Below are 24,367 nucleotides of genomic sequence, written 5' to 3'. Positions count from 1 at the left end.
AGCTTGAAATTTCTCAGAAATTAACGCAGATTTTCCACAGATTTGACCAAAGACGTCATCACAAATGCTCATTCAAGCAAAGACCTCTTTGAATCATGTGCATCGAACATGAGTACAGCTATGATAGACAGTATTTACTTTACTTCTGTCTTCACTGGCAGGAATTTAAAAGTATCCTGTGCGTGTGAAATTTTGCCAATTCGTGCAGTTTTCTGCATGAAAAAGCAGCAAAAACTCAAACTGCATCTCTAATTTATGGCCGCAACAGACACAAAAAAAACTCCTGAAATCCTGGAGGGACTGTTTAATTCTTTAAGTCAGTTTAATTTTATTTTTTATAGAGCTTTTAACAGTGCAGTTTTACAGAAATTCAAAAAAATATGAATAAAAATGACAAAGGTTAAATTTATATTTATAAAATAATATAAAATATACAGTGCTCAGCGTAAATGAGTACACCCCCTTTGGAAAGTAACATTTTAAGCAGTCTGAATGAACACAAAAACAATCTCCAAAATGTTGACAAGACTAAGTTTTATATGTTTAACATCTGTTTGACTTATAATATGAAAGTAAGGTTAAAGAACAAAATTTTCAGTTTTACTCAAATTAGGGTGATGCAAAAATGAGTACACCCCACTGAAAGCTAAATTTTAGACTACAAATATCTAATTTAACAAGAATTCAACCACAGGTGAGTTCATTACACAGGTGTCCAGCAGACAGTTGACTGTTGAAAATCGGCATGCAAGTTCACTGCAGTTATCTAAAGAAGTAGAAATCCAAACTGGGGTGACTGTTTCTCGTGACACAATATGGCATACACTGCAGAGGAATGGCATGCATGGGTGCCGTCCACAAAAGAAGCCTCTCCTAAAGCCCAGGCACAAAAAAGCCCTGCTAGAGTTCTCCAGGGCCCATGCTGACAAAGATGAAGACTACTGGGACTCTATACTCTGGAGTGATGAGACCAAGATAAATGTTTTTGGAACTGATGGCTTCAAAACTGTAAGGCGTCGCAAAGGTGAGGAATACAAAGAAAAATGCATGGTGCCTACAGTGAAACATGGTGGTGGCAGTGTCCTTATGTGGGGCTGCATGAGTGCTGCTGGTGTCGGGGAGCTGCATTTCATTGATGGCATCATGAATTCACAAATGTACTGCGCTATACTGAAAGAGAAGATGCTACCATCACTCCGTGCCCTTGGTCGTCGGGCACTTTTCCAACATGACAATGATCCTAAACACACAGCTAAGGCCACTGTTGGATTTCTGAAGAAGAACAGGGTGAAAGTGATTCAGTGGCCAAGTATGTCTCCTGATCTGAACCCAATCGAACACCTATAGGGAATTCTGAAGAGACAAGTTGAGCATCACTCTCCATCCAGCATCCAGTCTCTAAAAGAGATCATTATTGAAGAATGGAAAAAGATAGATGTTGCAAGATGTCGCCAGCTTGTTCATTCCATGCCTAGAAGACTTGGTGCTGTCATTAAAAATCATGGAGGCCATACAAAGTACTAGATGTAGTAGTGGGGTGTACTCATTTTTGCATCACCCTAATTTGAGTAAAACTGAAAAATGTTTAATCTAAGTTATATTACTAACCTTATTTTCATGTTATAAGTTAAACAGATGTTATATTAAACTTAGTCTTGTCAACATTTTGGAAATTGTTTTTGTGTTCATTGAGATATTGTTTAAAATGTTACTTTTCAAAGGGGTTGTACTCATTTATGCTGAGCACTGTATATTATTATGTATCCCTAATGAGCAAGCCCAAGGCAATGGTGGCAAGGACAAACTCTTTGAAACGATATAAAGAAGAAACCTTGATGAGAATCAAGACTCAAAAGGGAACCATCTTCATCTGGGTGACACCAGAGAGTGTGATTATAAACAATGTCCTTTCTACAATTGTGTATAGTCAAGTGGAGTTGTGTAACCAGGAAGTTTTGAGTAAAAGTTGCTTGGTTGGTTTAATTTTTTAGTGTAATTTGTTATAGATCTAAAGCTCAAAACTGACCGCCGCCATAACAGCAGTTCAAAGCCGGTGCCATGGTCTCCAAGTGTTTCTATACATAGCAGTCCCATATTTCTTCAGGTAGTCTACGTGGAGCCATCAGCTCTCAGCAGGAATGAGACAAGTGATGAAACTCCAAACAGAAGTAATTCTTCAGTGAGGGCTGCTGCTACCCAAAATAAATGTTTGGTTGAATTCCATCAGTGAAACAGTTGAACCATGTTTGACCAAGACCACTTCTCTCAGACTGTCTCCAAACAGTTCCAAGTGACCTCTGTCATGGTTAGACTGGTTGGTTAAACATGTAAACCAAATGTGTATTTTTGATTGTGGTCTGCACCCAAGTCCGATCGCTGTTCTCAGAAACCATATTGTGAAGAAAAACACATCAGTGTATGATCTCAAGGGGCCTCTTGGAGATTTTTCTTTGCAACTGTCACCTCTGGCTTGCTCATTAGGGATAAATTTCAATTAAAATGTAATATGTTATATCCTGAATTTATATATTCCTCTAAAACATTTAAGTTAGCTCTTTTATAGACCAGTGTATAGACAGAGTAATTGAACAGAAGATTTCAGAACCCTTCTGTCTTATTAACCTGACTGAAAAGTTATGTCTTACCGTCTATGGAATTTACCCGAACATTAAGAAAGCCGTGGAAAAATGGTCTGTTTGAAAATAAAACAAACTCAAACACATGGCAAGGGTGTGCGTGTTAATAGAATTTGGATATGATATCATCATACAGTGGAAACTCTGGAGAGTTTTGTACTGTCCCAGCATATCTGAGTCAACATGACTCATTATTAGTGAGGAAAACCGCAAGGCATACTGGAAAGAATCCAGATGTTATCATTACATAGAGAGTGTTTGTTTAGGCTGACCGGTGTAGCAGCGATGATGCAAGGCAGAGTCAGGTCTTGAGACTTGAGAAAGGCAGTGGATTCAGTTTTTAAAGTGAGTGAGTAAGTGCTACGAGAGATTAAGATATAGATCTATTTTGATTTCCCCTTTTGTTCTGTGAAGTTTTTGTGTCTCTGATGCTTGTCTTGGTTATGATGTCATGTTTGAGATTAGTGTGTGTCTGAGCATAGAGACATAGGGATTGTGTCAACAGGCTGAGGCCATCACCGCTTATTCCACTCCTCTGTGTTTTTCCAAGCCACAGTAAGGTCATATGGTCATTTTGTAGCCTTTATACTGTAAATGCACAGCTGGTGAACTGTAAAAAGGCATGCGCAGTGCCATTTGGAGCTCTGTGTCTCATAATAAGCATTTTGAGATAGTAAATGAGCAGCTTTAGAGTCAGGGAAGTCTTACCATTGTCTGCTCCACAACAAAAAAACAAGAACAAAATGAACAAAAACAAAAACATTAAACTGACTAGTGCAGGGTCAACACTGCTGTTACAGGATACACATTTCCATCAACAGCTGAGAAGCATTTAATATTACTGGCCAAACACATCACATCCAAAGCAAAGTTTTTCTGTATGTGTGTGTAGTTGGGCTGTATTGCAGACACCCATGCTTTAGATATGTTAATGGTTTTCCATATCTAGTCGAGCCACAAAGCAAAAATAGCAAACACCAGTGTGTGTGTGTGTGGTGTGTGTGGGGCATCTTTTTTATTTTTATAAGCAAAGGCAGATCTGACAGTTTTGACCTTGTAAGGACATTTGGCTAGTCTCCGTAAGAAAAACTGCTATTTTATAAATATATATTTTATCCAAACTTTGTTTTCCTTATGCTTACTGAGATAAAGATTTCGGTGTGGTTTAGGTGTAGCCATAGCATTAATTAATAATTATGTCCTCATAAGGATTAAACAAACATGAGAGAGAGAGAGAGAGAGAGAGAGAGAATTTTGTTTGTTATTGGTGTGATTATGTGTCTGTCAGGGGCTGAATGAATAGAGCTCATAAAACATTTTGGATTTGTATATCTGAGCATTTTCAGCTCAACTGACAACAGTGTATTTAGTATCACGGTATTTGCAGTCTCTCTGTAAAGACGGATCATGGATCGTTCATGATCTAAAATCATCATATTGTCCACCCTTGTTTTAAACACTCCCGTTATTTTCCCGTTAGCTTATATTTAGCTGTTTTTATACCATTACCACTCACTGATATTTTAAAAATCACTTACATTTGTGCTACATGAAGCAGACTGTGTGCGCGTAGCAGGCAGAAATAATGAGTCATTTCATTCTGTGTGTGTTGCAGCCCAGCAGGATGGATGTTGAGTCTCTGAGTAGAGGAGAGCTGCTAATGCTGCTGAGCATACTGGAGGGAGAGCTGGAAGCTCAGGACATTGTCATACACACTCTCAGGGTAAGGACTGCAAACACACATACATAAACACACATGCACACACCCAAGAGATAAACCATTGTATTCAGACCTCACCTGTGACAAACATGCAGGCACACAGTTACTGACAGCAGCTGGAAGTCTGCCAGTGATTACTAGAGTTTTTGAGTTTGATGAATTTCTCTAACAGCAGCTGGAACAATAGTGCAGACTGCAAGGTTTATAGTAATACACTCGTTCTAATGTTACCGTGTCTGCAGAAACAACTCATACAGGGACTTGTGTGTCTCTAAATAAACATCAATAATAATGAATGATAATTATTCATTTTAATCATTATAATAATTATTGAATGTTTATGTAATTGAATGTTGCAAGAAAACGTTTATATAACATTTCTGGAAGGAGTCTCCAGTGTCAGTGCTTTGCAGCAGTCAACATGGGTAAATCTATAGGATGGAGAGCTTTACAGTTCCCTGGAAAACATGACAAGCTGCATGTAGTAAAAGATACTGGCACATGGATGGTCCATAACTTTAAATGTAGCTATAAATAGATAAAAAGTATGAAATAAAAATGACAAATTTTTTGGTATAAGCGGAATAAAATGTATTATTATTAAAAAAAAAATAAAAATAACCTGCTTTGGGGTCATGCCGCATTATACACCGCATGGATTATTTTTTTTCCTATAACAGCAAATCCCTTGCATTTTATTCCTTACTTATTGCATCCTCCTCATGTGGCAGCTCTGTGCTCTGTTCTGGTTCAGTATTATAACTCAATAACTATCCACGCAGCTAAGAGTTATATAGAGATCGTCCAGATCACTATGATGACCGAAGAATGTCTGGAAATAGAAGGAAACATGCTTTGTGTGTGTGTCACTCAGGAAATGTGCAGAACAGAGAACAATAGCAAGCAGTGCTATTCCTGTAAATGACACACTCTTGCCCAGTGGAGGAAATCATCTCAGAGTGTGTTTAGAGTACTGCAGCAGGCGGCTAGCACCTTTAAGGCCATGTGTGTTAGCTCATAGCTCCTATGCACACACTCAGTGACACACTGTGTCAAAACAAGGCTGGTTTCTGAAAGCTGGAGCTGCTGATCTGTATTTGCACCAAATAATATTTCACACAACATTCTTTTTTTTCTCATAATTTTGTAAGCCGTTCTCATAAGCATAATGTAGGTGCTTATTGTTGTTAAGTAATTTTTTTTTGTCTCGGTTTTTCTAAAAGCAACTGAGCCTGTAGGATTTCACATTACACTAATTCTCCAATTCATTGGGTGTTTTATCATGCACAGAATTTAAATCGCAGCTGCTTAATAGATTCAACCCAGGCAAATTTGGGAGCTCAGTGCTGTAGTGCACCAGAGGGACTTGTGTGCATGTAAGTGTGTGTGTGTGTGTTTAAGACTGTGTGTAAGTGGTACAGAGGGAGGGTGAAGGCAGTGTTAATGACAGAGCGGGATACACGGAGATCAGAGCGGGCCTCATTAGGGTTTTAACCCCGAAACACATCCCCCTGCCTGTTTTATGGCTGCCTGCTTATCAAAGCAGAGGGCATGCTGGGATTCCGGCAACCCCCACAAACATGTTCACAAAAGGAGACCCCGGTATTGCAGTTGGAAACAATGCCGGCTTATTAAATGTCAGTTTAGGTTGTACTGCACCGATACTGATGTGCCTATAAGATAGTGGTGAAGAAAGGCATAATATATAATATAAAGCTCTTTCTGTACTGCAAAGGCATATTAACCATGTCCTTAGAGAATAGCCTTCACAGAATGACATCAGTAATGGCTTCCAGACAAACAACAGAAAGACAAAACACAAGCATAGACAAACAATTCCAACAATAAGAGAACATAATAGGCACTTCCTCTTTCCTGTGCTCTTTACAAGCCCAGTGCAGTGCTTACAAAATATTTACTAGCAAATACTCTTAAATCAGGGAAACGCAGCAATATGATTTAAAATGAATAATTAAATCTCAGTAAAAACAAGCTACTGTCCTCACCTTGGTGGTATCATTTTGAAACATGCAACATAGAAGACTTACAAGACAGTATGACAGGAGTATGACTGCTTCGTGAACAAGTATAAAACGAGGAGAACTGGAAGGTGGAGTATAGTGTTTTAGATGATGACCTGGTCGCCTAAATAGGAACGAAACAGCACAATAGACATACACACAGCCACGGGTGAATAAATACAGCAGTTCCGCCACTTTGTGGATAGTAAGTGTCAAAATATCTCATATAACGTGGGACATTTGGAATCAGTATTGCCCCAAAACACCTTTAGCTTTGAGGACATGCCTATTGCATTAGAACTAAAAGGCACAGAGGCCACAACTCAGAGCAAATAACATTCATAGAGGCCACAGCTTCTTCACTAGAACTAACAGGCATGAAGGACATGCCAAAGTCAAATGGACTCGCAGGCGTAGAGGCCAAATGTCTGTCACTGGGAGCGAAAAGAATAAATGCCTTTTTTCTGTCTCTGAGACTAACAGAGGTGTAGTGGCCATACCTGCATCACACCTCCTGATGGAAATGTCTTAAATTCTATACATAGTTTTAGTGTTCATTTATTATGTGCATTTATCTTATAACTATACTTAGCCACTTTATAAGGTATCGCTAACATTTAACATGTATGTGCATCATTACAGACTGTAGCCCAGCTGTTGCTGAAGGCATTGTGCATTTTTTGCACAATTTGTATTCATATTTGTGAGGTTGTCGAGGAAATCCTATCTGAGGTCATACTGGATGAATTCTACATCAAAATGATGAAATTGGGTTTTACAGCTCATAACATACTTTAGCCCTTCTACATTAAGAAACCCGTTTAGCTTTCTGGGAAGGAGGTAGCTTGTGAATAACAGCGGTAAAAACCTCAACCTTATCTATTACGTTGGTCATTACTACATTATTATCGTCCATCTTCTTTTATAAGGTCTTCTATTAAAGAGTTTCAGTATTAGTAATATTGTGTTACAGTCTACTGTCACAGTGAAAAGCTACTTGCTTTTTCTTAAGACCCATTTAGAGAGGAAATACTATCCCAGGCAGAGTTCACATTTCGCTGTAGAAAGCCTCAGAGCGGCAGCGTGCAGGCAGGTCCACCCAGTGAAGACATGTTTCTGCCCAGACATATGAGTTGAGAGAGCTATGTGACTGATGTGTGAAAACGAGCATACAGGAAAGAAGGCTTAAAGGCAGCTCTCATGTAATTTGAGTATGTGAGATGGCTAGTAATGACAAAATGATTAACTACACTTGTTCCAACACTTGAATGTTCACTGACACACACACACACACACAGACACAGGTTATGATTATTACTACGGATACAGTGTTTTTTTCTATCAGGCAGCTGAGTGCTTGGCAATGGCATTAATGAAAACACTGGGCCTGTGTCTTGAGTTTATTATCAATCAGAGTAGAAGGAGTTGCCTTTAGGCCCCCAGTTACAATGCACTACTGCTGTTTCCCTCTCTCTCTCACACACACACACACACAAAATCCTTTATTATTGCAGGCTGTGTTATTCACTGGGGTTTTCTCTCTGCCTGGAGGCTGTACTTTTCTTTTAAGCCCTCTTTTTCACCACCCTGCTGGAGGAAGCAGTGCATTTGTGTATATGTGAGAGTGAGATTACTGTGTTTTATTGTCAGACTCGGGCCTAAAAGGCCACATCTCACAGTAGCAACATTCAGAAACCCAGAATGCTCTGGAGAATTTCAGCCCCTGATGGAACTGTGGATGTATGTGTATGTGTGTGTGTGTGTGTGTGTGTCTGTGTGTGTGTGTGTGTGTATGTGTGTATGTATATATGTGTGTGTAACAGTGTCTGTGTCCACTGGTCTCACGCTGGATCTATCCTCTCCTCTGTTTCCTGTTAGGCACGGTTTCCTGCCCTCCCAGTGTGCCATTCTGGGAATTATTTTGCTTGATTTTAGCAAGCGGATACAGATAGTGTGTGTGTGACCTGGACTTAATGACACAGATTTCTTAACTAATCTCCCCAGATGAGATTGAGATCTATAGATTTACTGATAATGTAGATCTTATAAATCACTCACTAGACTGGTCAGAAAAAAGGGATTAAAATCGGAAAATAATCACACAGAGTCGTTCGACGTGGCCTTTCATACTTCTTTCTCATTTATAATTGTATTTTTGACGATAGGATATCATCGTATATCAGCTTTAACTCTGAATGTTACAAATAACTGACACTGGAAATGCTAAATAAATAGAAACGGGAAACTTCACCATATCAGTGACTCACTGTTTTTGTGAAGCATGCATACTATTCCTTGTCCCTGAATGAGCACATTAATATAAACATTGCATCTCCTTGTGACCAATCAGAATCGAGCATTCATAGGCACCATGGTATAAATGAGAAATCATAACGAAAATGTAGGGCTTGTGGACGTCTGAAACGAAAGCTCTTATATTATCATGTTGTTATGTTTCCATGGTGTTGCCCTAAAAGATCTGGAATCCTGGGAGTCAAGTAAATTGAGCCAAAGGCTTTTGTTCCTGCTGCGGTTAGAAAATATGTCCAAACAAATAGATTGTTTACACCAGCATGACTCATTCGTTGTTTCTTTTTTTCTGGAAGTAGATGTCATACCTGTACTTTGAGATGTTGCATTTAAAGCTATCCTTAAAATGAAAGCTAGCAGTCCAATTGGGTGGTTTTGTGCTTTGATTGGCGTAGAATATTGTAGTGCTTCAGTACACTATTTGTAGCAGGAGACAGGAAGAAGGAGAGAGAGAATGTGTGAGAGAGAGCGATCAAACAGAGATAAATACAGGAAGGGGGAAACGTTTACTTAGCTCCATGTTTGGTCATGGTTATATTGTATCGTTCTCTGTGGCTTTTGGCATGGCACACCCTAAGGGCAAAATGGGGCATTTTTCAGCGCTGAAAGACCTGGAATGCAAGTGTGTGTCTCTGGATGTGTGTGTCGTGTGTTGACTTCTTGACTGCAACAAAGCACCCAGCAATCCCAATAACTACACCGCCACCAAAAACACACAGATTAGATTCATTTAAAATGTGGTTTTGATGAACAATGCCTTTAAGTGTTAATTGATGGGAATGATGGTAGTATTGTGAGTGTGTGCAGTTCAGCTGTGCTCTTAACAATCAAATCTGGAATTACTGGCACCCTTCACGAGAGTGTGTTTTGATGAACACTGGTTATAAATATTACACACATTTAAAAAAGAATTATAGCCTTGATTGTTGTACTGGCAGCGATTTGATGCCCAGGATCAGTATTAGGCCAATTCCATCCAGAAATGGTGTGTCAGATTTCAGTAAAAAATATATCACATATTGGATCCTGTAACAGATGGCAAAGACTGGAATTGGATATGAAAAGAACTTTATATTTGGAACTGAATTTTTTACATATAATGAGTGATTTTTAAAGAAAGAAAATAGGTAGATAGATAGATAGATAGATAGATAGATAGATAGATAGATAGATAGATAGATAGATAGATAGATAGATAGATACTTTATTCATCCCAAAGGCATAATAATAATAAAAAATAATAATAATAATAAAATAATAATTATTATTTTATATTTTATATGATTACTACTACTACTACTACTACTAATAATAATAATAATAATACTAATAATAATAATAATAATAATAATAATAATAATAAAAAATAATAGCAGCTGTGCATTGGTATTGGCTGGTACTCCGTGTTTCGGTGTTGGTATTGGAAATAACAGCTTCCTCTAGTACTATATACACTGTGTGACCAAAGGTTTGTGTAAACTTTGTGTAAACCCATACAAAGACATCCTATACAGTCTGTGATTCCAACCATCAAAGACCAACTTCATATGCATGCACAATCATTATATCCCAAAGGAAATAGGAAATAAATAAACAGTAGAAAAAAGAGAGTTACTGTAGACCAAAGAGAGCTATTTATTTATTTATTTAAATATATTTATATATATTATTATTTATTTATTATTATGTATTTGTTTGCAATAATTTAATGAGATATTATTCAGTACATTCTATTTAAAATAAATATAAGTAATATAGAAAACATATGTGGGAATGGTTTTCTGAGAGGCTAAAGATTCTTTAGGGTGTCAGTAATATTAGATTAAATATATTATATTATATAAAACAAAATTTTGTTATAGGAAAAACTTAATTAATTTAGATTAGCTCATCTAATGAGAGTACATGATCTTGTTAATGATGACCTCAGTCTGGACTCTAGATGCTTGACTGTTTAGAAAAGCAGCGTGGGTGTTGGGTGAGAGTGTGGACTGAAGTGTTGAAATCTGAACATGAACAGCATAATGTCGTATACGTTTATATGCCTTCTGAGATCTGAGGGAGCTGTATTTCCAGTGCGCTAATCCTAATAGTATGTGGTATGTTAAGGCTATGAGGTGTATATTGCTGGATGAGATCATGTTGGAACTGCTGGAGACTATATTAAGCAGTGTTACGAGGTCTCTGGACCTCATTCCCCCCTCTGAACACATACACACACACACACACAAACACACACACACAGTTTATTTGAGTAATTCGCTCAGGAAATTGTAGGTCTGTGTTAAGCTTCTGTATATTTATCCACATAAAATGACTGTTCATTGACATAATAACTGTTCATTGAGATTCCATGTGCTGCTGTATTTGCATTATTAATATCCATGTTGAGAAACCCACACCTTAAATTCCTTCCTGGGTCTGAAAACTTGATAGGTTTGACTAGTTCTCTTGGGAATTAGATGCATTCAATCTCCACGGCTGCACGTTTCAGTCAGTGTGTAATGGACTTTGTGTGTTTTTAAATCTGTGGGACTGTGAAAGCCACTACTCTCCCATGGCTCAGTAAGTGGACATGTCGGTACTCGCCTCCTACTTTTCTAATACACTCATTAGAGCCCTCCCCCAACTCTGCATTTCCACCTCTGTTATTTTCTCATTCTTTTTCTCCCACATTCACACACACTCCTACCGTATATTTACTGAGTGCCACTGCAGAGAAGGGATCACACCTGATATCTACCTTCTCTGAGTCCAAAATGAAAGGGAACCTCCTAATGGAGCTCTATACATTCTCTATCTTTGTCTCTCTGTTCTCAGTTTTCTGCCTGTTCTTCATTTTCTCTTCTATTTTTTTTTCTGTCTTTTTGACCTCAGGACCTATAAATGCGACCAGAAGCGGTCAGGCAGAGGAAAAAAGTGAATAGCTCTATCCCCTGGAGTAGTGGTTTAGCAGTAATTAGCTGCAGTGATATGGATTAATGCTTTACATTCAGCATAAGAAAAATAAACAGTGATCTCCTGGCGGTCTGAGTATAAATTACCGTCATTCAGACAGCGGCACGCCCAGTTCATTCACCCGGTACTCGCCACCCAAACTAACACAGGTTTACTTTATATGCTAATCTTTATGACTTAATTACAACGTAGGCTTTAAAGAGAAAATTTAACCTACAGCAATACATAGGTTTAGATTAAAATATGTGCCATTTGTTTAGTGATTCTGGTGCTTTGTTGATGTTGGCTGCATTTTATAAATTATGTATTTTTCCTGTGAGAATGATGTGTGCTATTCTGGCACCACAGGGGGAGATTGTTATTGCTAGCTCAGCTGTAATGGTGTTTAATAGGGAAAGAAATGATTGCAAGAACTGTATGAGTGATAACAGCCCGATTTTTATTAGCTCTTAAAACAAAAGAGAACGGGCTTCTTTTCTCAGTAACATTTTCAGCAATGTTTAATGTCATCCTAATGAGAAAGCCAGTGTAAATATGTGGAGACAACAAACATTAGCCTGAAGGTTTCAGAATGCAACACAGCAGCAGTTAACAGCAGTAGTTATAGCAGTGAATTGGCTCGGCTATTTAGCGAAGGACAATGGCATTGATGGCAGTGTTAACTTGTAATTTGAAGCTTTAGAAGCTTATCTGTCGGAGGTGAGGAGGCGAAAGAGCTGGACAGACTATAGGACTGCATCAATCTCGTTAGGTAGAGATGAAATAAGCTCTAATTTCCCAATGGCTCCACTTATCAGCAGGAAACCATTAACTACGCTTGTGAGGTCATGTGTAATATGCCATCATCCTTTTATAGCCCCTAACTATTGCTGATTGATGACCGTATTGCCTACAGCTTTGAAGGGAGAAAGATAGAGGCGTGACCAGACACAGGAAACAGACACTGGTTGTAAGCTACAATCACAAACTTTAGACTTTACCTTTTCGTGTAATTACGCACTAACAAGTCAGGTACACTGTTCATGCAAACTGTATTCAGTGTGAAGGTTTCACTGTGAAAATCTGAAGCCCATGTATTTCTGAGGACTGCGGTATATCTTCCTATAAATCGTGTGTCTTTTTCTGGAATTAATATTAGACCGAAAAGCAGAATTAGAAAGCGAATGAGGAACTGACTCAATTTGAATCAGTCATGTGCAGAGAAGACTGTTCAATTCAGAACTTATTAAAAAGCACATACCCTATAAAGTCAAGCTTTGGTTGCTTAGACTGGTCAGGGTGTCACTGATAGTTCAGTGTGTGTATGTGTGGGTGGGTGGGTGTGTGTGTGTAGAACAGGAGTATATGTGTCACTGATAGTTCAGTGCGAAGAACAGGAGTGTAGTTCATTAGAGGAAGAAGTTTAGTCTTCTATGGAAATCTTAGAAGAATCCAGGAAGTAACTGCTGTGTACTTGAGTAGTAGAGGATTGCAGTAGAGGAAAGCTGGTGCAGTTTTTTTTTTTTTCACACACATTGTGCTTTCTATGTAGCATAATATGCAGTTCTTTCTTTTATTGAGGGAGGCTTGGAAAATTTTGTTATACAACAGATCATTGAATGTCCATCACACATGTGGAGAAGTGCATAAAGAACCTCTTTGACCTCTTTAAGTATTGTGATTAATTGATGATGAACACATTATCTTGTTTTTAGTTTGTTTCCCTTTTTTCAAGTCAGCACAGCTGCAGAGGTTTCAGTGTTTGAAAACTCAGTCTAAAATAATATAAGAATATGAATCTTGTTGATTTTTATATTCAAAAGGACATGGAGAAGTGTACTTGTGTATTGACGTAAGTAAAGTCCTTCTTCATCTGTGTAAGCAAAGCAATTCTGAGATTGTAGTAGGTTAACTCTCCAAATCCTCCACTTTCTCTCTCTCTCTCTCTTTCTCTCTCTCTCTCTCTCTCTCTCTCTCTCTCTCTCTCTCTCTCTCTTTCTCTCTCTCTCGATTCAGCTTTTACTCCTGCATCTTTTCTCCCTCTGTTCCAGATTCAAGCCCCCATTTATCTCACTTTCTCTCCCTCCATTGCACCTCACCCATCCTCTTTGTCTCCCTCAGTTTGGGATTCGGCTTCCATTAATCTCACTTTATAAGCCTCCATTTGGCCCCTGCGTATTCTTTTCCTCAGCTTCCTTTTCCACCATTAAGGCCCGGGTTGTGCCGTCTTATCTGCTTCCTCCCTGTCCATTCGGTTCCCATTTAACCTTTTCCTTTCACTCTTTTCATCCTCCCTCCATTCAGTGCCCACTCATCCGCTTCCTCAATTCAAATCCTACTCATTTGCTTTCTCTCTCTCTTTCTCATTTTTGGGGCCCAGCTGCTCTCACTTTTCATCTATCCATACTCCCCTGGGTGTCCCACGCTACAGACATTTTTTTTTTTGCAGGTTCATGGCCAGAATTCATGCTGGTTCACTTCGAGAGTCCACACATTCCAGAGAGAGATAGAGAGAGTGAGAGAGAGTGAGAGACTGTACCCTAGTGATCCTAGATAAAGTCTCACACATTGAAGAGCACCTTGTGTTGTCCTTTATGCAAATCTATGGCTGAATGCAAGTAACTATGGAGAATGCAATGCAAGATACGTATGTGTTTTAATGATATTTATCTAATATTTCTCACCATCGGAATGCCTCAGACACATACTCACTCAGCACTGTTTATAAGTCTAACCACACTTAAGATACACCACCAGATGCTAAAAGAAGAGCTTCATGTGTTCGTGACTGTGCTCAGCTGTGGGTGTCTTGCACCCAGGCTGAAATAAGACACATTGGACTTGCAAATCATAATAACACACACACACTGCCCAGAACGATCCTAAAAAAAAAAAAAAAAAGCTTTACTGCCCACAGGATTGTATATTTTTGTGTATGAGTTATTTGTTCCTGTGGACTTTGTTACTAAGACTGGCGTGATTAGTCAAATGAGAACAGTAACACAGGCTCGTAAAGCTAGTTTAAATATTACCCATGCACGCCCTTTGTTATTTCAGTCTGTCCTGTAATCTTGTACCCATGAAAAGGTTGACGTGCTTTGTTCGGGTAGACTGAGAGGGAGAAAATATGAAGCGAGAGAGAGATGAAGGGAAGCAGATAAAAGGAGAGACAGGTGCAGGCAGTTTATTTGTGTGATGAAAAACAAGGTTAGCAAACTGAGAGAAACCATCTCATTAGGAGGAATTGTGTGTGTGTGTGTGTTACATGTCTGTAAGTTCTGCTGTAGACTTGAACATGACCACACACACACACACACATGCCATTATATAGTGCACCAACATGGCTGTTATGTAATATGACCATTTTCATGATCACAATAAATTCCATCTATTAAAATGCAGAATGTAGAGCAGCTTCTGTCCCACAGCCTTTTCCAGACTTCCAGGAATCCTTCATTCATACAGTCCTCAGGCTGATTCCATCATCGGAGGGCCATTTAGTGCTTTCAACTCTAAAAAAAAAAAAAAAGTTTGACTTCATTTTGAATCCATTTTTCAACACTGAATCTAAGCAGCATGCATTTATCCGGTCCAAATCCAAAAATGCGCTAACTCATTTTACTCAGCGTCGTTCATAACGAGTGCTGTTTGCTGTTAAATGAATAACAGTTGAAAGTTGTTGTTGTCTTTCTCTTGCTCAGTGTTTGGGGTTACCATAGCAGATCATCCGATCCGCATATTTAATTATTGGCACAGGTTTTATGCCAGATGCCCTTCCTGACACAACCCTCCCATTTTATCCAGGCTTGGGTTCCCTGCACAGGGAAGTCTAATGATTTCATAAAAATTAGGCAGCAATGAGTAGAAATTTGTGCTTTTTGGTACTCATTGATACTGATACCAATCTGCTTAGTTCTAATCAATCAGAGACCTCACAGAAGACTTTATTTACCTCAGTATCTGTTCCCACAGTGACATATGCACGTTACTTGTTGCTTAAGCGACTAGGCTTTTTCTTCCAAACGTTAGCTAGTTTCATTTACTATGGATATGCTAAGTACATTAGTTACCTTGTATTGAGTAGATTTCCAGAAAAGTGCTTCTGTTCAGCTATAAATGAAGTGTGTTTTTGTTTTCATTGCAGCAGAATCCCCTGGTGTCAATGTCCCATAGTAGCTGATCATCGAGAACAAAATACAGCCTAAGAGCCGTTATGTTCACTCACTGAGTGAGGCTGTAGACGTTTGTTTGGACCTAGCAAATGTTTTGCTGCAGTTTTGATTGTGCCTGTATATCACAGTGAGCTTTATGTTTAAGTTGTTTTTTTATTAGGTTATTTCTATTGTAGGAAGGTGTTGTAACAAACACAGTTTGGAGTCTGTTTTGTTTTGTTACTTGACAATGGACACTAGTCTTACGTCACATTACACACAAAAAACAAACTGAGAAGTTGTTGGTATACTTTTACAAATGCAAGTAAATGAGCATGATATCAGACACCGTTACCCGGATCCATGCATGCTTAATTTATGTTATGGAAATTAGTGTTTGTTTTTGATGTTGGGAAGGTGCACCTTCCCTGCACTAAGCCGGTTAGCTGGGTTTGTCCTGATGCATTTTGTTACTCAGTGCAGACAAAAATAGACTTGTAAGTTGTTATTTGAGCTATACTTTAATGCAAGGTTTCATATTGGACTGTATATATCACTGTACTATGTGTACTATATATTTTGTGTGTGTGTGTGTGTGTGTTTCCATCTGCCAATTCATTCATTAAGTCCAGCCCATATTGCCATGCCAAATTGGTCCCCATTTGCAACACACACCCACAAACACACACATGCACACACTCGTTCCAGCCTCACCAGCTGCTCCTTTTGTACTCCTTTCTGTGGTGGTGACCCTCACTCCCCAAGGGAAGGTTTAACACCTGCCCATGGAGGCCTGGTGAGAGAGTGTGTGCGTCTGGGGATTTGGGGGCAGGGAGGTATTGTGTTTGTGTGTGTGTGTGTGTGTCTGTGTGTGGTTATTATTTATGAAAGAAGACCTGATGAAGCCCAGGCTGCATCTGGTCATCCCTCTATGAGTCGATTTGGATGTACCGTGTGTGCCTGAGCACCTGGTTTCTGTTAAATGAGAGCAGAGATCCCTGCTGGTGTTGGCATGGACATCCTGAGGAAGGCCATCCTGCTGTCCCATCTCACTGCGTCTCAACATGTCTCACAGCCCGCAGCTCTTTCCCTCTCTCCCTCTTCCAGCGTTTCATCTTTTTCGTGATGTTTTTCGCCCCCGCTTTCTCATTACCTGCTGAGATCCTGTATGAGGAAGTAGAGAAGTTCCACATCCACATCAGAGCTCGACCCTATTTGCACTCACTGCATGAAACCCTTCAAAAGCTCTGGCACATATTTCCACGTGGTCTCCCAGGGAGCGATGAGAAGTCGTTAGGGACTGAAGCTTTGAATGTGGTGCAAGGTCCAACTAAAGCAGCTCAGAGTTGTTCACACATTCCACACATTCTCCAGAGCGTGCAAAAATGCCACATTCGCTCACTACATTCATCTTCTGCAGCTGCAAAAACCATTTGAGGAAAGAGCTGTAATTGAATAAATGCCTGCGTGGCAGGTTGATTTATTTTCATGAGTTGTGTGCCATCACAGTAGAGACTTGCTGTAAAAGCAGAGTCTTGAGAACAGTTTAGATATTTAAATGGCTGTATATGTTATATATAATCTCTGTGTAAGAGTAGAAGCTGACTGGAAAACTTTTACTATAATGCATCAGGGCAGATATATAGAACAACTTTAGAGAGGTGATTGATTCAGGGCAGAACATCAAATAACACATGACACTTTTGGACAAATTAATGCAGAAAATAAGATCATCCATGCCTCATACTACACACTGTACTTAAATGTTTGATGGATTTTAATGTATTAAAAAAAATCAGGGCTGACTTGTTTAACAATAGTTAAACTCCAACACAAGTAACATATATATCATATCAGAATCATTTATTTATTTGTTTGTTTGTTTGTTTTAATTTTATTTATTTATTTATTTATTTATTTTTATTTATTTATTTATTGATATTTATTTCATAATAATATTCATCAATAAGCATTTTTTTCATACTTTGTAGTTTTATTATTCATGTAAAATCAACTCCAGAATCATTCATAAATTAAAAAAAAAAAGCAAATATGAAAAAAATTAAATAAATTACACAAAAAATGTGCTCACACATATAGGCAGAGTTGTTTACTATTGTTTTATTTTAATTGGCTTTTTAGTGCACTTTTTTAACATTAAGCCAACCCATGATTAATATTTAATGAGACCTCCTCTCTGGAGAATCCAGAGCCAGCCGGCTTTTAACCAAATCCATCCCATTCCAAATGCATTAAAACCATCTTACCATACATCACTACAACAGTATGTCAATAACACACCTTACCTGTGGTCTGACCTCTGACCTTCTGATGTCCACCTCAGGCACAGCAACGAGACGCGTTTGTGCAGGAGCGATACGGGAGATATGACCTCAGCGACCCCTTCATGGCTCTTCAGAGAGACAGCGAGGCTATGGAAGGTCACGAGCAGGGTCAGACTCAGGCGCGGGGTCACGGAGGGAGAAGCCAGGTCACCCCAAACCCACTAGCTGTCCTGAAGCTGGTGATGAGCCACTGCAAGCGCATGCAGGAGAAAATGATGGCACAGCTAGCGGCGGCCGAGAGCAGACACAGACGGGTGAGTGTCTGTCTGTCTGTCAGAGCAAATCAAGTCAAGTTTTTTTTGCTGTCCCATTTACAGTATCTGTGAAAACACATCAGACATAACAAATTGGGATTTTCTTAACATTTTCAGGAAATAAATAAATGTGTCACCAAATGATTTTAGTTTACTTTTACTAAATGAGCGTGCAGCGTTCCTTATGTGGCGAATATTATGCTTTGATCAAACCCAAGAGATTTGTTTTATAAATAATATAAATACTGTCAAGTGATATTTAATGAACAAAGAATGTCGCTTATACTGGAAAGATCGCAGCAAAGATGTAATAAATTAAAAATAAATAATAATAATAATAATAATAATAATAATAATAATAATAATAATAATAATAATAATTATATTAAATGCTAAACAGTTGAGTATTAATATTAAGTTACCCAGTATCTATATAGTGTCAAAGAAAATAAATCTGCACATTATCGAGTATTTTACTGAAGTCACCAGAGAACTCTCTCTGCTTTCACAGCTCCCAGTATGTAATGAAAAAGTTACACATATTTGCAGAAGGTACTGCTAGTCCTGGATCTGTAACCAAACCCTGACGTGGCATGTCTTATTAGCTCCTGTAGGCAGCAATCAGTAATAAGGAAGAGCGTTGAGTACAGCGTGTCTATATTTGTAGGTGGGGATGTGTGCAAAGCATTTGTGTGTGTTTTTAATTGCATACACCCATGCAGTTTTATCGGCTATCGGTTCCTGTCTGCTTTTATTCTTGGAGATTCGCTGCAGCAAAAAGAAGTATCATTCGAAATCTGAGAAAGAGCTCAGAGAAAAGAGAAAAATAATTCCAAATACACATAAAGAAGAGCAGCACGTCTGAGACTGCGGCTCATGTAGTATTACACAAGAGCAATTCTAGTCGTTTCATTTGTGTGGATGTGCGATTAAGCCTTAACCCTCCCGGCTCAGATGAGCCTTGTGACCTCAAAAGAAACAATAGAGCTCCTGGGGTGAGGAGAATGAGTGCAAGACAGAGACACAGCATATGCGTGTGTATCGTGTGAGAGAGCGCGAGAGAGGAAATCCATGCATGTTGTTCCTGTCTGTTCTAAATTTCAGTTCCACACAATGACACTGTTATCAAGCCACAGGTTCCATGTGTGTGTGTGTGTGTGTGTGTGTGTGTGTGTGTGTGTGTGTGTGGGTGTGTGTGTGTGTGTGTGTGTGTGGGTGTGTGGGAGGGAGAGAGAATCTAAGTTGTCTCACACAGAGCTTCTTGTAAAGTCCAATGCACACAATGAAGCAGGTTCATTTAGGGCTACAGGTTTTCCCTCCCTGTCTATTAACTCTGTTCATCACTATATTGTTCTTGGTTTCTCAGCTTTTCTTTTTTGGTCAGTTTTTCTCCCTCTCTCTCTCTCTCTCTCTCTCTCTCTCTCTCTCTATCTTTCTCTCTCTCTCTCTCTCTCTCTCTCTCTCTCTCTCTCACACTCTCCACTTTCTTTCTTTCTTTCTTTCTTTCTTTCTTTCTTTCTTTCTTTCTTTCTTTCTTTCTTTCTTTCTTTCTTTCTCTCTCTCTCTCTCTCTCTCTCTCTCTCTCTCACACTCTCCACTTTCTTTCTTTCTTTCTTTCTTTCTTTCTCTCTCTCTCGTTCTCGTTCTCTCTCTCTCTCTCTCTCTCTCTCTCTCTCTCTCCCTGGTGAATAAGATCTTTTTTTTTTCTTAACCACCTTTGATTTAGGAACTTTAGTGTGAAACCTGATCAACCTGAATAGATCATCAAAGAATACAGCTGGATTTCTGTATGATCTCAGTCTAGGAAGAACAGGGATGTGTGTGTGTGTGTGTGTGTGTGTGGGAGGGAGAGAGAGAGAGAGAGAGAGAGACAGAGAAGGTAGTCATGATGAACAAGTATGATCAGTAGAAACATGCACACACATGCATCTGTATGTAAACATGCACACATGCTTGGGTGGAACTTGATTCAGATACACTGCAGTTAAAACTGAGATCAATAAAAAAGAGAAAAGCCTTTATTATTCCACCATATTAGTAAATTCTGCTCCTCCATCTGTATTTCTATCTGTATATATGGCTGCAAAATGTATAACATTTTATAACTCATATTATTCTTAGCAACACCTTTGCACTCCAGAATTAACTAACCATTGTTTAAAGACTCCATCTTTCTTTCACTTCAGACCTGGATAAAGTATATTTTTTGTGCTCAAACCTGTATATGTTTAGAAAGTGTCTTTGTGTGTGTGTAGGTTATTGCTGACCTGGAGGAAGAGAAACGGCGCCATGCCCAAGACACAGCTGAGGGTGATGATGTCACATACATGCTGGAGAAGGAAAGAGAGCGATTACTACAGCAGGTAACCTAGCAGCACCACCAAAACACCAACAAACACACACCTGTAGACAGCCAGACCCTTACAGCGCCATGAGCCAGTGTATTCAGAAATCATTGCTGCCTGTCTGGTGACTAGCACACTGTGTTATAGTCTGGGTCAGGAAGACAGCAGTAAGTGTATCAGCTGTGGTGCTGATCTGTGCTTTGTACTTGGTGAAATACAGACGCTTCTGAAAACAGCTTACACACAATGGCCCTTTTGGACTGTGTGTGTGTGTGTGTGTGTGAGCAGCAGGAGTCCAGAATTGCTCTATAGGAAACACACAGAGGAAAAGAACCCATTGTTCTGTGTTCTGCTGCAGTATGTAGTATGGGTAGAGGAAAGGGTGATAAGGTCAGAGGACAGAATATACTATGTTACGTAAGAGCTCTTTCCTGCCTTCCGGCCCTGCCTAGAGAAAAGCCATTACACACTCAGTAAAAATGTCCATCACAAGACATGATGCTATAGCTTAAATTTATCAGAAGCCAGATCTTTTTTTCCTAGCGCTCTTATTATACTGTCGTGTATTTCCAAAATTGGCATCAGAGAGCAAGAATGATTTATTTATTTATTTATTTATTTATTTATTTTTAAAGTACCTGTCCCTGTTTAATTGTATGTAGTTGTTACTGTGCCTCAGAGCTAGAGCAGGTGCTGCTTTACAGAATGTCCAGAAACAATAAGCGCTCTGCTTCCACCTAGTGGTCATGATAATGCATTACACTCATGTAGTATTTAATTAATATATATAATGTAGTACATTTATGGTTATTTTGTTGCTTTAATAAAGTTTATTTGGTATGCTTTGCAGTTTTTTCTTATATACTTGACAACCGTTTTTCAGTGGCTTGTTAAATATTTTCCAAACTCTTCACAAAGTTAGAATTCATCATAATCATTTGGATCAAACCGTTTATGAATTTCCTCAAAAGCAACATGGTTCACACTCAAGCTCTACCTCCAGCAAAGCTTCTTTTATTTCTTCAGCTCACCTTGTAAACGTTTGCATTTTTAAAAAATATTTTCATAAAAATGGCACACAAGTTCAAAGCCCAGATTTGTTTTAGCTGGCTGGAACTGTATAGTAATTCAGCTAGCCCCTCTTTACACCCATACTGAGCAGAAAAGCATCTAGGGAAGCAAACAACACATGAAACCCTGAGGCACATGGACTACAACAGCAGAAAGGTACATCACGTTCCCCTTCAGTCAGCCAAGAACAGGAATCTGTGGATACATTGGACACTGATATCTGATTGTTTAACATTGGATAAAGGCTAGGTGATGTTTAGATTAGGAGATCTTTAATTGGTAGAAAACCCAGTCTTATTATGAAAGAAACAGAGCGTTTAAAAGTAATCAGAAAGCTGGTCCTAAGGTCTAGGAGATAATTTCCCAAGAATATTTGTGCAAGAATATTTTAAATAGGGAGAGGAAAATAGGACAGAAGAGGCAGTAAAATGCCCATTGGTGAGGTGACTGATTAATTACTTCCTGCTGATTAGTGTTGTTGCTTGTCTTTGTGCAGCTGGAGCTGGAGAGGGTGCGAGCTGAGCGTCTGGAGCGTGAATGTCACTCTCTTTCCACCCAGGTAGAGGAAAATCAGGCACAGCAGCAACAGCTCTCTTCTAACCTGGCTAAGGAGTGCCAGCGTGCCAGTGCCCAAGCCCAGGAGGAGAGTGAGCGTGTTGCCCAGCTGTGCCGGCAGCTGGAGCAAGAACGCAGTGCCATGCAGAATCTACAAGGAGATCTGGAGCTGGAGAAAACACGTGCCCTGCAAACGGAGGCCAGAATCGAGCGCCAGCTGGCCGAGTTCGACACGGAGCGCGAGCAGATGAGAGCGAAGCTGCGCAAAGAGGAAAGCCACAACAGAGAGCTGCAGGAACTGATTGAACGCCTCAGGAATGACATGGAGGATGTGAGGGACAAGGAGAAAAGATGGAGGGAGAAAGTGGAGGAGGAACAGAAAGCAGCTGAAAAGGAGCCTAAAGTAGTGTCAGCTTCTGCAGCCTGCCAGACTGAGCCAGATGGGAAAGCGGTCATCACCGAAAAAGCTCAACGGCTGAGACTTAACGGGCATCAACTGCGTAAAGAGAGCGAGTCTTCAGAAGAGAGAAGCGCCGAAAACGGAGGAGTAGAAAATGGAGGAGCTCTGAGCTCACCTGTGCATGCGCTCCAGTCTCTGTCTCCCAGTAGCACTGCCTGCTCATCACTCTCCTCCTCGCCATGCTCCTCGCCCGTCCTGGCCAAGCGCCTGGCTTCGTTAGGAAGCTGCAGCCCTACATACCCATCATCCTACCAGTCGAGCGTGAACCAGCGCTTCCATGCCGCCAGACACAAGTTCCAGCAGGCTGATCAAGGTGGAGCGATGCCCCTGTCGCCTCGTGAGCTTTCACCCACCTCCACACCAGTGCCCCCTCTATCTGAGAACACCACTGCCAAGCAGATGGCTCGCAACACTGTCACACAGGTGCTGTCACGCTTCACCAGCCAACAAGCAGCAGCCAAAGCACCCGCTCCTAACAGCTCACCGTTTGGCACTGATTACCGTACACTTGCAACAGCATCCTCACCCACCAGTAAAGGGTCATGCCCTCTGTCGCCTGGCATCCGCTCACCCATAATCCCTCGGGGGGAGAGAAGCTTTGCATCTCCCATAACCCAAAAGAAACCTGGCGTGAACCAGAATCCAAGCTCGCCCGTATCTGCATCTTCGCCTCGCTCCCCTCACTTCCCCGAGCTCTCAAATAGCTGCGGCATCAGCAGTACGCAGGAGGGCGCTAAAGAGCTCGACCTTCTTATGTCCAAATCCAGCTAACCACTAACGATAGACAAGGCTTCACCACTTCTTTTCAAAATCCTTTTAAATTTAGCACTAGGCATGATAGAAAACTGATGTTCTGGAAACCGTGTACGTCAGTGACGTATAAATTGGCTTGAAGCAGCACTAAACAAAACAAAAAAAGGCGGCAGTAACAGAGAAAACGACTCGCCACATACTAAAACCTGCAGACGAACTAATGAGTCGAATAAACGCTGAACGATTTTTTTCTTTTGAGTGTTGTGAAACAGTGGAGCTCACCAAACTAAACCAAATCCAGCTAACTACAGGCCAATCCACAAATAACTTAAATTAAAGGGCCATATCCATACACAGCTTCTCTTAGCTCCATCATTATCCATTCTCTAACAGATTACAGAGCACTCCAAACACTCAAAGCACTCATACATGCACTCCTGTATTCCTTTACTCTCCAAATCCACACACATAAAAATAATAAGAGCTTTGCGATTGAGTAGCAGAGCAATGGACATTGGCTTTTCTACTGTGGACATTACACAAGCCAGACATTTATTTAAATTTCCTTTTTTTAGTTAATACATTATTATATTCTCCTCTTGTATATTGAGATATTTTATTTATCCCTATCATGATCCTATCATATCATGCATATACCTGGAAAAAGAAAGAGATGCTATAAATGTTTGACTTTAAATGAAACAGCAATAATTAATGATGCATTCTCAGGTGAGCAATCAATAGTTAGAATAAACATGGAAAAAAAAAATCACGTTAGTCTTATGTATCAGAACAAATGATATATATAC

The 24,367-nt window shown here is 39.7% G+C and overlaps 1 protein-coding gene across 1 annotated transcript in view; it reads left to right on the top strand.

Moving 5' to 3' along the window:
- cttnbp2nlb (CTTNBP2 N-terminal like b) overlaps positions 1 to 23,969 on the top strand; it is a 29,663-nt gene extending 5,694 nt beyond the window's left edge. Inside the window, exons 2-5 of the mRNA XM_058390042.1 lie at positions 4,252 to 4,359; positions 18,120 to 18,374; positions 20,630 to 20,737; positions 22,287 to 23,969. Coding sequence (XP_058246025.1) covers positions 4,252 to 4,359; positions 18,120 to 18,374; positions 20,630 to 20,737; positions 22,287 to 23,576 — 1,761 coding nt within the window. The 3' untranslated portion in view covers positions 23,577 to 23,969. The remainder of the gene's footprint in view (positions 1 to 4,251; positions 4,360 to 18,119; positions 18,375 to 20,629; positions 20,738 to 22,286) is intronic.
- The last annotated feature ends 398 nt before the right edge of the window (positions 23,970 to 24,367 follow it).

This window comes from Hemibagrus wyckioides, linkage group LG05 (assembly GCF_019097595.1).
Source record: "Hemibagrus wyckioides isolate EC202008001 linkage group LG05, SWU_Hwy_1.0, whole genome shotgun sequence".
NCBI classification, from domain to species: Eukaryota; Metazoa; Chordata; class Actinopteri; order Siluriformes; family Bagridae; genus Hemibagrus; species Hemibagrus wyckioides.
The sequence above is the reverse complement of the archived record's forward strand: the minus strand, read 5'-3'. Positions and strand labels throughout refer to the sequence as shown.